Genomic DNA, 17940 nt, shown 5'->3' on the forward strand with positions numbered 1-17940 from the left:
GTCAGGGTGTAGGGATCAGTTCAAAACCGTAAATCTCCTCTTTGGGTGCATGTGGAGGCTTCAAAACAGGCTTGGGTTTTTGTTTGTTTAGTTCTTACCTGATCTAAAACTATTCTGCACATCCCCGTTGCAGAGCGCTGAATTGTCCCAAAGAAACCTGGTAACTGGCACATTCTCTTGCATTCTGGCCCAGGTTTTGAAACCATGCTATGAAGTCATCACTAGATGACTAGATGACTAAAAGCCTTGGGTTTTGGTCGGGGGGCAGTAACTAAGCTTTCTGAGTAAAACAGTGTTTTCATCATTTTTGCCCATTCTTCATCTTTTTCCTTCCCTGACTCCTTCCTCAGTGCTAACACGGTCACTTGCTGGATTACCCGTGTTTTATGACTCTGGCCCGGCCCAATGATAGGCAGCTGTGAGGCTGAGGCAAACCACACCTTAGTCTTAACGTGGGTGGCCACCTCCCAGCTCCTGGGAACCCGCCTCCTCCCCCGTGGTGGCACTGGGTGCACAGTCAGAGCACTGCGGGGCTTGGCTGCAGGACGTGGCTTGGGTTGGAAACTGGAGTTTGGGGACATGTGGGTGCAGGCCAGCCGCTCTGGGAGCTGAGGTGAGGTGACAGAGGGCCTCACCCCCTGCGCAGAGCAGACTTGCCAGGAAAGGGGAATGTGTCCTTTCTCAGACAATTCCTAAACTGTTTTGTGGCATCCCAAGCTGTACCTTCCTTGAAAAGCAGGAAACTGAAATTTTTGTAAATCTGGATGATTAGCTGAAGTGAGATGTGGGGCCTGGTTGACTTACTCCCCCAGTAAGAGTATTTTTCTCCATTTCAGGACTGTATTACACTGTATACTTCAGTGCGTTGAAATCATTTATTGGTTATTGTGTTACCTCATTGGGTATAATCAGTAGCAGTTCTTCATTTATAAAAATCTGTAGTGATAGTCCCAGAGAGTTTATTATCTTGTGACTAATATTTTGTTTTGTTCTGTTTTCTCTTTTTGTAAACTTTCACTGCAGCATTACGTTGATTTGTGTTCTGTGTCTGTTTTGGCTCAGTTTCCTTACCTCTCCATTTGAATTTTTTTCTTGTTTTCTTCACCCCATACTCCAGATTTCATTAGACCAAACCAACATTTGTTTTGCAAATCACATATCTGGATCCACACATGTAAAAGCCTCGTTGTGAATGTATAAATCCGTATCTGTCTCCTGTGAGAAATGCATCGTTAGGACAGCTAGCCGTGTGTCGCATGCATCTCTGCTGTCCTTAATATGAAGCAAGGTTCATATTATGCCCCTCTTCTAGTTTCCAGTTAATCAATGGCACAAGTAATCTGCAAACACACTGTGTTTGCTAATTACTGAAACTTGAACTCAGCAGCCCCTCCCTCAAATTCCTTACCTGTCAACCCCTGTACACCCTGATTCTAGCCGTAAATGGCATCTCATAGCTTGTGAGGCCACAGATCTTCTGTACTCTGCACTAATCATTGGGGAAATGGATGGCACAGAAAATGGTGAGCTTGTCCCCCCTCTTCCCTGTCTGGTCAGTGCACCCCCGGTTCCTTTCCTTTTCTTTCTTGTTTCTTTCTGTTGAGCCCATAAACACAGGAGAGCCATTTTTTTACTATCCTGTTTGGTTTCCTGATTATTGAAGGATCACTCGTTAGACCCCCAGCCTTTCATTCTTACATTGATCAGATTCTGTATTTTTCCCTGCTTAGCCACTCTCCTAGCTGGCAGTTGCAAAAGTTAAAGTTAGCAACCTCCCACACCCAGTCACCTCTCTGAAAAGCATTCTGATGTTACATGACCAAGGATGAAAAACAGACTTTGTCTGCTTTCCACATGTATCCCAGACAGGTTTTATTTAGTATTTCGTGTCAGAATATTGTAAATTTAAAAGGATGACTTTAAATAAATTGCAAACAAAGACAAACTTGTGGTCTTTTTGTCTGGAATTACTTTGAAAAAGAGATTGAGCTTGCAGGAGAATTTGCTGTCCGTGCAGCTACTAACATGAGGCATCCCCCCCCGCCCTTCTCTTTCTCTTCGCTTCTTCCGTAGGCCTCTTCTCGGTTATTAGTCCGCCCCACCAGCTCCGAAACTCCGAGTGCAGCCGAGCTCGTGAGTGCAATTGAAGAACTCGTGAAAAGCAAGATGGTAAGGCTTCCCACAGACAGCCTGAGGTTTGGAAGCTGACATAGAGGCTGCGTGCAGATGGACGTGCCCCCATTCACGTCATGCTCCCGTCCGCACAGGGTGCCAGCAAGGGTTACCCAGGCGGAGTCCCCAGGACCACCCTCATTCCTGACCAGCTGCATGTTTGGGGGGACCCAACATCACTCTCAGGTTCAAGAATTTGCATGAAGGACTCCTAGAACTCAGAAAAGGTGTGATAGCCCAAGTTGCGGTTTGTACTGTGAAAGAACAGATTAAAACCAGCCAGGGAAGAGGTGCGTGGAGCAGGGTGCAGGAAGGCTCCTGGGTCAAGCATCCAGCTGTGGAAAGCACAGACTTCTCCTGACAACGATGTGTGACATCGTTTTATGTCACATATGTAGAGTCTGCCCAACAGGGGACACTAACTGAGCCTTGGTGTTCAGCGTTTTCATTTGAGCTCAGTCACATACACAAGATTGACTGCTAGCATGGCTCCGTTTTGTCTCCTACCCCCAGAAATCCAGATATCACGTGGCTCAGAGCCTCCACCAAGAGTGGCACTGTTGACATGGACTGTCTGTTGTTGGCCCAAGGCCCCTAGGTAAATAGACCGGCCCATCAGGCAGGACATTCCAGGGGTTAGAGACACTTTCCGGGAGCCAGGATGAATCCTTTCTTGCACCTACATTGACTGCAGAGCTCACAGCATTTTAGCAGGTGTGGTCAATTCCACTCAGGTCCGCAGGTGTGCCCATGGTCAATGGCAGGCACACATGGGTTGTTGGTTCCTCTCACTGTCTCTGAGATCTTTCATTTGGATTTACGGTGTATTACTTAATATCTTTTAAGTCACCCTCCGAAAATAAAAGCCCTCAGCCTCTCCCAGCAGTCGGTCTTCCAGAGTAACCACTGTGATCAGTATGTTTCCCTCGAGACATTTTCTGTGCAGGGTGCAAACATTTATGGGGAGGGGGAGGGTGCTTGTCCATGCTCTGTTTTTCAAAAAGGATTCATTCTGTTTTTAATATTCTAAGACTTAATAAATTTCGAGGAGTTTCTCACATCAGTACTTAAGGTTTACATCATTCCTTGTAATATCTGTATGGTAGTCCATTGGGTGGATGCAGTGATAATCTACTGAGGGATTCTTCTGTAGCGGGCACTATTCTGTGTCTGTATTAACTTAGTAGGAGCCCAATGAGGTAAGTACACATTACTGTCATTTTATCTTAGAGATGACAGAACTAAAGCCGCAGAGTTTAAAACTTAACTAGCCAGTAAGGGGCAGAGACCTGATTATACTATATAATTTATTTAAACAAATTCATAATAATAATATATGTGTGTGTGTGTAAAGTTGTGTTCAGTTTTACACTATGGTAAACCTCCATGTTGGTTAAGTGTGTGTAGGGTAAATTTCTAGCACTGGAATTGCCAGATCGAAGAATATACTTTTTCAAGGAAATTTCTCTTCCTTCCATTAGGTATTAACTGGGTAATATATCATCCCTGTTTCTTCTACCATAGGTTCTAACCAGTCATCTGATTTTTTTTTAATCATCTGATCATTCTAACCATCAGAGATAGCAAGAAAACGGTCAGCCTGTCTGTCTGTGAATACCACATGAAACAGACTGGAATTGACCATATTTGCTATGAAACTGGTTGATTCAGTCAAGTGGGAATTGTATCAGGGGAAATTCAGACTGTTTCACTGTGCCATAACTGGAATTTCTTCCCAGGTAGTCATGTTCTGAAAGCGACATGATGGGCTCAGAAGTTAGGAAAGTTGCTAGTACTTGGTAGAAAACCCCAAGAACTTGACTCTACTGGTCAAGAGTTTAGGATCGTTTCAGTTTGAACTGAGCTAAACCGCATCCCGGCAGTCTCTTTGAGACAGCTTGATTGATGGTCTAAACAAAGGGTACTTAAATTGTACCCTGTGAGCTTTCACGCATCTTTAAACATTTTAAAAACAGTCATTTATACTCCTCGATTATATGATCATTAAAATCATTCTGTCTAATAATTGAATAGTTTTCCCAAGCAAGGTTATGAGGTTGCCTTTGTCAGCCTTCTCGTCGTCATTCTGGGTTGGAACTGCATTCCATTTGAAGTGGGCTGCGATGCATTTGTCGTTAATTCACATGGTCTTGAAATGGAGAGGGGTTCTAGGATGTGGTTTCTTTCAGCTCTTACTGCTTCATTCCTTCCTGTCATTTCCAAAGCATTAAACTTTACCAGTTGAAACTCAATTCTTTCTACTCAGTTTTCTCCTTCACTTAACAGGAACAAAGCTCTTGCCATCACGGAAAGAGCATACACTCACGTTCAGACGCTGCTACTTACACTTGGGCTCTCCAAGCCTGTGTCCTTCAGCTGTAAACTCAGCATAAGGACTGTTTGCTCAGCTCCTGGCCAGGCTCCATCCACGTGGGTAGTCACAAGTGCTTGCCTTTCCCATCGGAGGACCGTGTTTATGCTGTTCATGAAGGACTTATCCCATTCTCACTGTCCATGGAATATAATCTAGATTCTGCCCTCTTTTTTTGGCTCAAGGGAAAAGTTGCTCTGTGTTGATTTCCTGTCACTAATCCTCTGATGTCAGAGGAGAACTGCTTTTTGTCAATGAAAACTCTGAATCATTTTAATATCCTTTCACCTGTTCTGTGCCTGTGAACTAGGGTCCCGTACTGCAGCACGTTTACCATATGCTGTAGATCCCTGGTCATCCGCATTCGTTTTCTTGTGGGTGACCTCTCAGGCTGAGTTGGTCGTCCTTCAGAAGCTACATACTAACTTACTGGCCTGGGAAGAAGTTGTTCAACTGTTACACAGTATGATATTCAGGGAATTGAACCTCCTAACCCTAAATTCTGCAGAGTTGATCTGCAAAATAAAACCACCCTGGAAACTATTTCACTCCTCTCCCTGACCTCCACATCCCAGGTCCAGGCGGTGTGGGAAACATGGTGTGTCTTTCCTGAACTCTGGAAGCCCACAGCCACTGTGACCATTTGCACTTGACTTTGGGGTTTTCTCTTCTTCGTTGATCTAAATATAAAGGGAGACATGAGAAAGAGTAAAAAATGAATAAACATCTATCTCAAGATACTAGAAAAACAACAGAAATAATGAGTTGAGAAATAGAAAAATGGAATAAATAAAACCAAAATTTGTTATTTGAAGAAGTAATAAACATCAGGTAACCTCAAGAAAATAGAAGGGGAAGCAAATTCACAATACAAGAATTATAAGAGAGGAGCCAACTAAGGAAATTAAAATCATTATAATACTTTTTGTTGAGGTCTTTGAAAGTAAATTGGAGAACCTGGATGAAATGAGCAGTTTACCAAATGAGTTAGTTTACCAAAACTAACCTTAGAAGAGATGGATTATCTGTGCAGACCTGTCCTCATCCAAGGAATAAAAGTTGACCAAAACCTGCCCACAGAACACCACCAAACCCAGAGGACTTCACAAGAAATTCACCTGAATCTGTGAAGTCCCAGGAATTCTGGTTCCGAAGGCTAGTCCGGTGGAAGCCTTTCCTCGCCCTCACTGGCTGCCCAGCGGGGTCCATGCCTCCCATCTCCACCCTTGGCCGTCCAGACAGCCGTCCTGCTAGCCGACCACCAGGGCTTCACTGACACCAACCATTTCCACTGCTTGGCCTCATTGCTCACTGCACTGTGTGAAGGGGCATCAGGAGACATCTTCTCTATTTTCTTTTTTTTATCACCATTGAAATGAACAGAACTGAATCTAGTGAGCATTAGCTTTTTCCTCGCAAATCTAGACCAGAGACGGTGCATAGAGTCCTTCCCTCCACCTCCAGACTCCAGCCTCCCCTTGAGGAGTTCGATGAGCACAGAGCCAGCCCGAGGCTTCCTGCAAAGTGCTTGCTTCCAGTAGAGGCCAATAGCTAATTATTTCAAGAACAGAGTGCTATGTTCTCATTGAACGCTGTTCCCGATTTGTCACTAATAAGTGCAGCAGTTAGTGTGTTTCCACAGCTCCATGGGTTTGGTGAACAAAACTACATGCACAGACTTTGTGTCCTCGCATCTGGGCTCAGTGACGAGGTCAGCATTGGTCTTTTGCTCTTAAGGGGAAAAAAATGGGACGAGCATTAGGAGTTCTGATTTGATGCAGAATATGAAGTGTTCCTGCAGTTTGGATTGAGCTTTTTGTTGGAGGGTAAGTTAATCACATTTTCCCAGCTCCCATCTAGATAAATACTTCTTGATCATCCTATATATCCAGCTGCGTGCTTTAAAAATTTCAAAATATTATAACCCACACCTGTTGGGAGCTTTGGGAATTCAGTTAAAAAGCATAGTTAATATGTACCAACTAGAAAGTAAGCAGTCGCTTATCATTGTCACATTAGTCCAGGACAGAAGTCGAGATTCATCTTAGATGTGTTGAACACCTGCAAAGCTTCATTCAAGGTTCTACACAGACTACAGCACTAACAGCAATCACTCGTGGAAACTAAACTCCAGTGGAGGAGAGGGAGTTTAGGATACCTCATTGAGGCAGCATGACAGCTGCTTCCCATGGAAGAGAGGAAGGATGTGGTGAGCGTCCAGAGATAGAGCTCCATTCAGCTGGGCAATGTGTGTGCACTGAAGGCAGAGTCAAGGCTTCACGGATAATCAAGAACAGCCCCCACACTGTCTAAATTAAAATAGAGATGGCCCACACTGCTGTGTAGCCCACCAGCTGGGGACACGGGTGATGTGCCTGGGGTAGGCTGGCCTGATGGAGGAGGTTCTGCGCACTTCTGAAATGGTCCTGCTATCTCAGAACTGTGGAAAAATGGCTACGTGTGGACTGCCTGCTACATCCAGAAATGGGGGCAGTGCTGTGATGGAAACAAGTTGGGCTATTTCTAACTATCTGGTGAAAAGGAATAGAATTTATTAATGCATATAAATGTCCTGTCCTTTTTGCCTTCCTCATTTATCCAGCTTCTCTTGCGCAGTATTTGTGTTCATAGTCGGGGGTTTTGTTATGAAATACCATGTAATATCACAAACATAGATCTTCTGACTTTACCATCAGGCCTTCTGTCTTTTCTGACTTACAGAGTTTCCTCATTCTAACTCCAGGCTCCTGGACCATAGGCAGGAAACGTGACTGGTGGTCTGGTTTTCTTTCAGGCGCTGGAGGATCGTCCCAGCTCGCTCCTTGTTGACCAGGGAGACAGTAGCAGCCCCTCCTTCAACCCTTCAGACAACTCCCTCCTGTCCTCCTCCTCACCCATTGATGAGATGGAAGAAAGAAAATCCAGCTCCCTAAAGAGACGGCAGTAAGACACATTTCCATGTCCGCGTTGGTCAGATTTCCTCCTGTCTCTGTCACCTTCACACATGTAACAGCGATCCGTCTCTGGGTCACTCCTGGAGTAGTTGGATAGGTCTTTGAGAATCTCTCAGAGCCTCATAAGGGTGCAGGAAGTCATAGCTGCAGGGTTTTCTTTTTTAAGAGTTTGGAAATCACTTATTTTATTTTATTTATGTTATATTATGTTTATGTTGTGTTATTTGTTTGAGTAAGCTCTACACCAAACAAGGGGCTCGAACTCACAACTCTAAGATCAAGAAAGCCTGCTCTACTGACTGAGCCAGCCAGTTGCCCCCCCGCCCCGTAGCTGCAGTGTTTGGTATTTGTATGTTATACTTTATTTATAAATAAGAATGATACAAGAATTTCTTCTGTCACTTCTAGTGAGAAACTCCTATGCTTTATATTACATATGACCTGTGAAGGAAAGAAGACAACATAAAATCAGATCGAGTCCTGAACCTTGAATATTTTTTTAATATAACCTTAGTGATAGTGTTTCTCAGTTCCAGTAAAGCTGCTTATGGTGAAAAGGGGAATCCTGAGAAATATTACAAAAGGATTTAACCTTGCCTTCAGAGAAGAGGAAATTCTTATGTGAGGGCAGAGACTCGGTTTTCCTGAGCGCTCTGTGGAGCACTCTGGATCGGAGAATGATGGTCGCTCTCCGGAGAGGCGCAGCCTGTGGGGGCTGAATGAATGATGAGCAGACCAACAGACGTTTCCAGGCCAGCTGAGGTGTTATGCTCTTTTGATCAACTAATTGTCTTATCAGAGAGTCCTTGCAAACAGTTGTGAGCCTTCAGGCTCACACTTTTGGCTCAGTGATCAGACCCAAAGCTTTAAACATCTGAGTTAAAGTTTTTTTCTTGTAGGTCCAGTGAAGCTTAAAATGATGTAATCTTTTAAAAACAGAACACAACAAACTTGCTTTCTTTAATGTCATGCCTTTATGCAGAAAAATTATGTCTAAGTCTCTCTTGATTATCCATGTATGTGATCAGAGTCCCCAGCTCTTGAGGGTTATGTACATGAACCTGTAAGTGATTTGGGACATTCAGGAATTGGAGACCCAGTTGTGCAAGTTTGATAAATTACAGGATAGTCCCAGTGGGAGTCTCACCTGACAAAAGCAAAGTGCTGAAGAATCGTTCAGGAAATGAGAAGAGTTTGAATTGTAAACACTGGTTTTTCTCTCTTTCCAGCTATGTTTTGCAAGAACTGGTGGAGACAGAGCGTGACTATGTGCGGGACCTTGGCTGTGTGGTTGAGGTATGTTTTCAGAGATTTAATAACCTGCATCAGCCCTAAGAGTTGGCAAGGGGGTATCATGTTTGACAGTTTAACACTGATACCTTCTCAAAAGCTTTAAAAACATTTTGACATCCTTTCCCCCAAAAGAAAACCAAGTTTCAGGAAAATGAAATTTAGCCAATCACCTTCATCTGTATTCACTTGTAAATGCTTCTTTTTCACATAGTATATCTTTGACATAATTACTTTTTTTTACAATTAAGTTTTTAAATTATATCCAGCCATTGTATTTATGACATGGGAATCTTGCTTTTGATTATTTACAAACATGGATATCATCGCAGAATTGAGAACGTCGTTGGTTGAAGAAGTCCATTGTGACTAGCTGTGGCATCAATTCCATCCTGAATCTACCTGGGTTCAGAACTGGCCTGTGGCTACAGTAGGCCATCTGATTATACTTTCCCCAGAACAAACATCACCATATTCATGGCCCAGAAGTTGCTATGCATGGTATAGCTATAACAAAACCATGGTCTTTCACACAGCATCAAGGCATCAAGGCATTTTCACAAAGCATCACTTAACCCAGTCATTCAGGTCCAGGGCGTAATCTTTTTTATAAACTCAACTCATCAAAAAGCAATTTTTATGGTATACAGTTTTACCATTTCTTTGACTTCATAAATGTATTTAAGAGAGTATTTTGGGGATGTTCATTCCATTAAAAGTAACAGCATTCACAGTTAAGTGTGCAGCAAAAGATTTAGCATGCTCGTTGTATCTGCAATATAAGTCACTTGAATTACTTAAGAGATAAGTGTGTATAGGCTGAATCCCACTCAAGAAGCTGAAATGACATTTTATCAACATACTTAATCAAGTGTTATTTAAAAATCCACTTATGGAAAGAATACTGTTAAATTCTTATTTAACAAATTATGTAACTAATCCAAAAAGAAAAGGAAATCTGTTTATATTATGCTAAGAACAGAGAAAATATATTTCTGGCCAAATATTTAATGTTTACAAGCTGATAAGATGATTTGTTTTATGAAACCATTTACATTTAAATGTCTTCAGTTCCTTAGAAGACTTTGGATCTACGAATGCCACACAGTCCAAGGAGAGAAAGTCATGGCAGTGTGTATGGGGGGACATTTCAAGTGCCAGGCAGGACTCTTTCCTGCATAGCTTTTGTTTGTTTTTAAAGAAATACTGGGTTTTGAGACAGTTGTATATGTCTGTTTTTTTCTTGATGACTTTTAGTCCGTAAGTCATTACTTGATCAAGATACGTTCAGTGAAGCAAAGTTATTTTTAAATATTCAATTCTAGGGCTACATGGCTCTTATGAAAGAAGATGGCGTTCCTGATGACATGAAAGGAAAGGACAAGATTGTATTTGGCAACATCCATCAGATTTATGATTGGCACAGAGAGTACGTAAGATACTTGCCATGTGTGATGGTGTACACAGCATCACCACTTGCTAAACTGCCTTGTGGCAGGCAAATGGTAAAGGATGTGCGGTTGTTCATGTTCTTTTATTACCTGTGTGGCCTCCCAGAGGCAGCTGGTACAGAGGAAGTACTGATAAGGGCACCTGGGTGGCTCAGGCGATTAAGCATCCAACTCTCAATTTCAGCTCAGGTCATGATCGCAGGGTCTTGGGCTTGAGCCCTGCATCAGGCTTCTTGCTCAGTGCAGTCTGCTTGAAATTCTCTCTCCTTCTGCCCCTCCCCCTGCTGGTGCACACTCTCTAAAATGAGTGAGTAAATCTTAAAAAAAAAAAAAAAAAGAAGAAGAAGAAGAAGAAATACTGATGTGCCAAGGAGTTTTGTGGTAGCATGTCATGGCAGGGGGGCGAGTCTGTTCTGCTTCCTGGTGCATCCAGGGAGCACCCATGGGGATGGCTGGAAGCACCAGCATCAAGCCAGACCGCCTGGGTTCAGAGCCCAGTCCTGGCCTTAATCCACTTGCTTCTCTTCTCCTGTCCTTCGTTCTCCACCTACACAATGTGGATCAGAGTCTTACCCACCCCTCATGGGGTTTTTCATGAAGAGAGACTGAGTTAATACGTGCAAAGCACTTAGAACACCATCTCTGTAGAGTAAGCATCAGTAAATGTTTCTAATTAGAACTGCAGCCACCTTTTGAGTAAATACAAATTACTGTTAGAGAGTTTTAAAGATACTGTTTTTTCTAACGATTGTAAATGGAAAAAGCAGATATGACTGCGCCCAAAGCATTGGACCCCAGCACCTTGTCACACCCATCCTAATAAGGAGATTCACATCGAGGCTGGTGCTACAGCACATAGGCCCCTTCAGGTCACCTTACTGTTAATTTAAAAGACTGAATCATCTGCGGATTGCTTAATGCCAGCCACTGATATGTGGAGTATTCCAGTAGCCCTGATCTGTTCCCATGACCTGCACAGGCCACCTGCTTTACTGTCTCTATGTGCATCGCTGTCCCCTTGGCCTGCAGAGTGCTCCCATCCCCCTTCAAAGCCCAGGTCAAATGATCACTCTCCGTTAGACCTCATCACTCCAAGCAGATGTGCTCTGTTCTCCTTGCACATAGCATACATAAATGTGCTTTTGAAACTAAAATACTGTGCTGATACGGGAGTTATCAGAGTGTGTGTATAGTAGTGTTTTATTATTTCTAAATTCATCTGTCCTTAAAGAATGTAAAACCCTTGAACCCAGATTCAGGGTCATCATTTTCATATCCCCCTAATGTCTAATTCAGTCGACTCACAGGTAAGTGAATGGCCACTTGCAGTCACAGCATAACTGATCGCTCTATTGACGATAGACTTCTCATGAACCTACAGTGAACCTGATTTTAGAAAGGGGATATTTGGTGCTTCTTTGTAGTCTGCCATCCCTGAGTCTGGCTATGAAGCTGTGATGGGAAAGAGGGAACAACACAGTGCTCCTGGGATGACCAGACAGAGAAGTTGCCCCTGAAGATAGGGCCTGCACAGTGTGTGCACAGCTGTAATTAAACCTCAAGTGCTAGAAAATTCAAAATGACCTTAATAGATATGTTGGTTTGTGGGTTAATAAAATACCAGACATAAATGTCAACATGGGTAAGTACTAACTAAGGGGGGCATGCATCTTTGAGACTGCAGCCCAGAAGAGCTAGAGTGCTTGTCCGCAGCCCTTGTGTTGCTGCGGTCATACCCGATTTCTGTCTCTAATGGGAACTGCTATACATAACCTAGAGGTTACTTTGGATGGTATTTGGGAAAATGTTATAAAAGTGGCACAGGTAACATACTCAGTATTTTATATCGATTATTCAATTTGAGCCTCCTAAAAGTGACTGTAAAAATACATGAAACTCAAGTATTCAGAAATAAAAATGACCAATTGTGTTGAAACTTTTTTTTGTCTGTATTCAGCCGTGGTATGTTATTGCTTGTGTCCTTAAGAAAAGTGAGACAAAAAATGTTGATTGTCTAAGAGAAGGAAAGGTCGCTGGTCAAAGGAGCGTCTCATTTTGCCTTTTTTTCACCTGTACATCTCTCTTGGTTCCTGCCCTAACAAAATGTTTTCTGGGCACATTCGATTTCTTAAGTATATGCTTGACATTTCCCAATTGCTCATGTCACAACAGACTATTTTGACTAAAATCAGAAGGCCAAGTTGGAAATGGCTCTAATATTTCTCTTCTTGTTCCAGCTTTTTTTTAGGAGAGTTGGAGAAGTGCCTTGAAGATCCGGAAAAACTAGGATCCCTTTTTGTTAAACATGTCAGTACAATAACATTTATTTATATTCTGTTCTGATATCGTTGTGTTCAGTGACTGTTTTTTCAGATTAAAGGAGAACTCACTGGTTGTTTACAAAAGTGCTTGTGTTAAGAATCAAGTCAAACTGTGTAGTGTCAGCAAATTGGAATTAAACCCCACTCTTGCCCACATATGACGTGCTTCCCCAGTCACCTGGCCCCAGCTGGCTGTGCAGCTCAGCGCAGTGCAGAGTGGTCCAAAGGGGGACCAGAGGCAGACTTGAAGCAGGAGCATTTGGGGATATCTGTGGGCAGACAGTTGTTTAGTGACGATAGTGAAGTACCTGAACATACAGTTTAGGTTTAGGTTTAGGTTTAATGTAGTAGCTAAATATATATATATGTGTGTGTATCTGAAATAAGTGTATTAGCATTAATGGGTTTTTTTTAGGAAAAATTTCTGCATTTATAAAAAGCTAGTGATATGAGTTTTTGCATTTTTGCAAATCTCTTTAATGTCTGCCTTAATAGAAGACAGATGGATTTTTATATCTGCTTGTACATTCATTCTGTTGTGCAGTGGTTTTTTGGTTAAAAATATATGGAAAAAAACCCATCCTCATATAAGCAGAGAGTCGGAAAGAAGTATTTTAATACTCTTTTCAGGTAATAATTATGAGCAGTTTTCTGAGATGCCACACCAGAACTCGACCACGTAATAGTATCTTAAAGGTTAGCTGCCACAGGGAATCTGGAAAACTCTATGGTGGACTTCTGCCTTCCTGTTTCACTGGAAGCGCCTCCCACGGGCAGGCTTCCACTCATGCACTAGCTTGTGCAGTTGTGCCTTGGTCAGTTGGAAAATACTGGCTCAACAATTTAGACAGAGTTTCCAGATGCTGACACATTTTGTTACACAGTATCAAAAAGTCAGATTTGTTGATGTCATCAACCCTCTCTCTAGACCAATCTTTAGGTATTAAGTTCACAGTGGCAGATACCATGTTTTCCAAAATTCTCATCTTTAACTTGAAAGCTCAGAGTTTCATTATCAACAGATACTGCTGGTTTGCCTTGGAAACAACAGGCTTCTTTTGTTCATGTTCAAGGAGATGACTGTCAGAGACCCAAGTATAAATATAGTTTGTGTCCCCTCTCCTTTCAAGTAAAAATGGCGGCCCACAGCTCGGTGTCTCAAGTGCTTCTGCTTGGGACAACTGTCGTATGCCACAGAAGTGTTAGGTGGACCTCTGTTTTGTCTTAAGAATGTTAAAAAGATGTATAGTCCATGGTTGAGTTTTAATTAAATGGATTTTTATGACTGCAGCCGGAACATTCTGAGGTGGAACTGGCAGTCTTCTGCAAATGTGCAGTGGTGAATATTTGTCAGGTGCTGGCTGGTTTTGCACATCATTGAGATGGTAGCACAAAGACAGGGCCAAATTTTACCTTAATATTAGTCTGAAAATAATTTTGACCCACTGGATTCCCTGAAAGGACACAGGGACCCCCAGGGGTGGGCACACCACTCTTTGAGGATCACCGGATTCAGGGAGGGCTCAGTGTGTACGTTTTCTCCCCGCCTTTAGTATCTGAAGTAAAAGAGCTTTTTCTTCCCTGCCAAAGCCAACGAGGCGTCCTAGAGCCCTGGGCCATTTGGATGGGTGGCAGTAATTCTCCTTTTAACATGAAGAACTATGTCCTCTTGTTGCCCCTGTATTGCCCGGTGCAGTGAGGGGTTTGAAATACCTGAGGGGGCTAGGAGGAAAGATGGCCTGTGGAGCCACAGAGCAGAATGCTGGCCTACTCGTGTCTCTGGAATGCACTCCCACCGGCCTAAACCACAGTTTTGTTTTAAGAAAATTTCCTTGATGAATGTGCTGAAATGTGTGTGTGCTCTTATATTCTAATTGAACTTCCGATTGTTTTAACCCGTCTGTTTCCCTTTTTCGTTCCTAGGAGAGAAGGTTGCACATGTACATAGTTTATTGTCAAAATAAACCAAAGTCTGAGCACATTGTCTCAGAATACATTGATACCTTTTTTGAGGTAAGACCCAAGAAAGAAACAAATATTTCTGAATCTTCTGTGTACGGTTGATGTCCCAAACCTAAAATACCATTTTTCCTAGGAACTAAGTAATCCTTTCCTATAAATTAGAGAAATTAGTATGAATTTAGTCTATGATTGTATATCCATTAACCTTCAGAAGACTGGGGTCATTGTTAAAATAAGGGTTTTTTTCAGGAATTTTGAACTTAAGGCTCTCTACAGATTCACAAATCATGATCTAAACTCTCAGCCTAAAAATAAAGCATGTGTTTATATGAATAAAAGAAACCAAGTGAAAGAAGGTCTTTAAATAAGGAAACAAAGACTATTTTGAAAACTGCCCTGAAAGGTTGGAAGAGGCCATTCTGCAAACTGGTGGCACCCTGACTGGTTTTGGGGCAGCGAGGTCCCTGGCCCCACCCCACGCCTTGCCTGTCTTTCCTGCTGGGTAGTTAGCGTTTCTGACCCATGCGGGGATTCAACAGTTGTCCTCTGAAAGGCAGCACTTACGAGTCTGTCGCTGGGTAGTTAGCGTTTCTGACCCATGCGGGGATTCAACAGTTGTCCTCTGAAAGGCAGCACTTACGAGTCTGTCTTTTCTCCTTTAAAACAACAGGACTTAAAGCAGCGCCTGGGCCACAGGCTGCAGCTCACAGATCTGTTAATCAAACCAGTGCAGAGGATCATGAAGTACCAGCTGCTCCTGAAGGTGAGGCTTTGCATGGGGCCGACTTGGCTGCAGACTCTGGGGTCGGCAGTTGTTTTGGTGAGGGGACCGGACGGGTGAGGAGAAGGAGGGGTGGGGCAGGGGAGGGGAGTCTTTCCTATAAAGAAATCTAAAGTGGTCTTCTGATTCCTGATTTTAAATATTTCAGAGTACATTCCTTCAAGTCTAATAAAGCACCTTATACCATTTCCTCGATTTTTCATTTACATCAAGTTCTGAATCAAAACGTCACTTGAAGTGAACTTTTTTCACCATCACAGATCGTTGAATGCTAATGGTTTTCCTTGGCTTTCTTGGCCTTTCGAGTTTTCTGATCTTCCTGGGGTCCTGGGTGAAATTAAAATTTCAGTCCCGCCTCTTGTTTTCTGTTGGCTCTGACAGAGCTCAGAAGCCCTTGGTTGGTTTAAATTTGTCAATGCAATTAAAGGCAAAGCCACACGGTTTTCCATGACGAAAGTGGGTGTTGTAATATGTGGAGAGTCCTTGAGTTACCACACTTAGAAACCAGGTATCCATGGAGCCCAGAGCCATCGTGGAGTAAAAGAGGAGCCGGTACCTGCTTAGATTTGGTTGACTCTACGCTGCTGTGGCTCAAAATCCTCCTAAGAGTGTTGTGTTCCAGGGAGAAACAACGAAAACATACAACCGAGACGCTTAGCCTGGCGCCTGGCACGGCAGGAACGAGCAAACAGCTTAGTGGCGGTTGTTCCGATTATTGCCCTGATCATGTCCTTCTCCCCGCGTTCCTTGCAGGACTTCCTCAAGTATTCCAAAAAAGCAAGCCTGGACACGTCAGAATTGGAGGTACTTAGGTCCCCTGCTGGGCCCACCCTGTGCTCGCCAGGCCCCCCACTTAATCCTCCCCACCCCTGTCTCCAGTGTCCCCCAAGCATCTTTACCCGGGAGGAGCCTGTCCCTAGGAGGGGTCTGTCCTCTACCTGGATGTGCCCTCCGCACCCTGGGGTTGGGGAGGACGGAGGGAACCCAACTCGGGGGTGGGGTGGAGGGCGGACACACCAGCTGTCCCGAGGGAGCTGACCGGTGCATCTGCTTTCTCTCCCCTGCAGAGAGCCGTGGAAGTCATGTGCATTGTCCCCAAGCGCTGCAACGACATGATGAATGTGGGGCGTCTGCAAGGGTTTGATGTAATGCGGCTGCCCTCCACACTTGTTCCTCCAGCCTCCCTCGTGTTCTTGGTCTTCCGTTACTTATCTCCGCATGTAGAAAGCTCATCCTTTCTACCTGGCTTTCTGTCTCCTCTAACTGTTCTTGAACCTGATTGATCTTTTCTTTCAACTTCTTTTAGTGTATTTGATTTGTTATTTGACGACCTTCCTTTGCTCACAACCCAGCGCCTGATGGCGGAAATAGGCAGGACCTGCTCTGTCTCGTGGGCCCTCCGCTGCTGTAGTGGCAGGTGCCTTCCCTGGCAGGTAGTGGGAAGCAGGGGACCCCGCCCCTCCACTCTCCCTGGGAGCTTGACCTCAGGCTCATTGTATGCATTGTTAGTCTGACATTTCTTTGAGTGGTCAGACTATTGATATTACATGTATTGCCTTATTAGTATCTTAAAGATACTCAAAATTTTCACAAATTCAACTACTAAGTAAGGAAATGGGACACATTTCTGCTTTTCTTGCCTACTGTTTTACTAGAGATTTAGGATGTAAAGTTCTGGTGCCATGGTTCTCAGGAAAACACACAGACTCTCCTGAAGGGCTAAGGGTCCTGCCAGGATGCCAGGGCAGCTGGGCCCAGGGACTGCGCCTCGAGAACCTGGTCCAGTGCAAACTATACACTTTCCACCCACTCTGTCTTTGTTCGTAACTGAGGCCAGAGACTTACACAGAATTTGGCAAGAATTTTATCTAGATGATTACTCCATCGGGGGTTAAGAAGTCATTACAATAAACGAAAGTTTTAAGCTCTATAAATTAATAGAAGAAAAACACTTTCTGTGGGAACAAAACAGATACTTTGACTTAGAATGAAATGTTCTCTCCTTTTCCTTTGCCCCCTTTTAGGGTAAAATTGTTGCCCAGGGCAAGCTGCTCTTACAGGACACATTCTTGGTCACAGACCAAGACTCGGGACTTCTGCCTCGCTGTAAAGAGAGGCGAGTTTTCCTCTTTGAGCAGATCGTCATCTTCAGTGAACCACTCGATAAAAAAAAGGGTTTCTCGATGCCAGGATTCCTGTTTAAGAATAGCATCAAGGTAATGTGTGATTGTGCTGATACACATAGCCATCATACTGATAAGCTGTTTCCTTTTCAGTGATTATCTGTCCTGATCCTTTGTTTATTAAATATTTTAAAATTTTCCTAAGACATTGTAGAACTTTTAAAAGTTCACTCCACCCCTGTACTGTCCACATTCTGAAGTGGCTCATGGTTCACACACACCTCTGTGTGACCATGATGAGACGACTTTTTCTTGGTTAGTTCCTGTGTACCCCCTTTCTTAGAACCATGTACAATGTGAAGAGACACAGATTTGGAGTACTGTTGTAAGGCCAAAGCAGAAAGCCTTCCCAGTGTCTTACTCTTCTCCTCCACCCAGTGCAGACACTGAGCGCTCAATGCTCGGCATGGGGCCGCGGGGGTAAACCAAACAGGCCGTCCACACCCTCGAGTAGC

General features: G+C 43.5%; 1 protein-coding gene across 4 annotated transcripts in view; it reads left to right on the forward strand.

Moving 5' to 3' along the window:
* The window catches only part of TRIO (trio Rho guanine nucleotide exchange factor), a 224991-nt gene that overhangs the window by 186071 nt on the left and 20980 nt on the right, over positions 1-17940 (forward strand). For all 4 annotated transcript variants that reach the window (XM_013060766.1, XM_013060767.2, XM_045082027.1 and 1 more), the window contains 10 exons: positions 2074-2169; positions 7338-7486; positions 8727-8793; positions 10113-10216; positions 12476-12545; positions 14483-14572; positions 15192-15284; positions 16056-16106; positions 16370-16447; positions 17327-17518. In XM_013060766.1, coding sequence (XP_012916220.1) covers positions 2074-2169; positions 7338-7486; positions 8727-8793; positions 10113-10216; positions 12476-12545; positions 14483-14572; positions 15192-15284; positions 16056-16106; positions 16370-16447; positions 17327-17518 — 990 coding nt within the window. The remainder of the gene's footprint in view (positions 1-2073; positions 2170-7337; positions 7487-8726; positions 8794-10112; positions 10217-12475; positions 12546-14482; positions 14573-15191; positions 15285-16055; positions 16107-16369; positions 16448-17326; positions 17519-17940) is intronic.

The sequence above is a fragment of the Mustela putorius genome, unplaced genomic scaffold (genome assembly GCF_011764305.1).
Source record: "Mustela putorius furo isolate JIRA1106 unplaced genomic scaffold, ASM1176430v1.1 tig00000589_pilon_pilon_pilon, whole genome shotgun sequence".
NCBI lineage: Eukaryota > Metazoa > Chordata > Mammalia > Carnivora > Mustelidae > Mustela > Mustela putorius.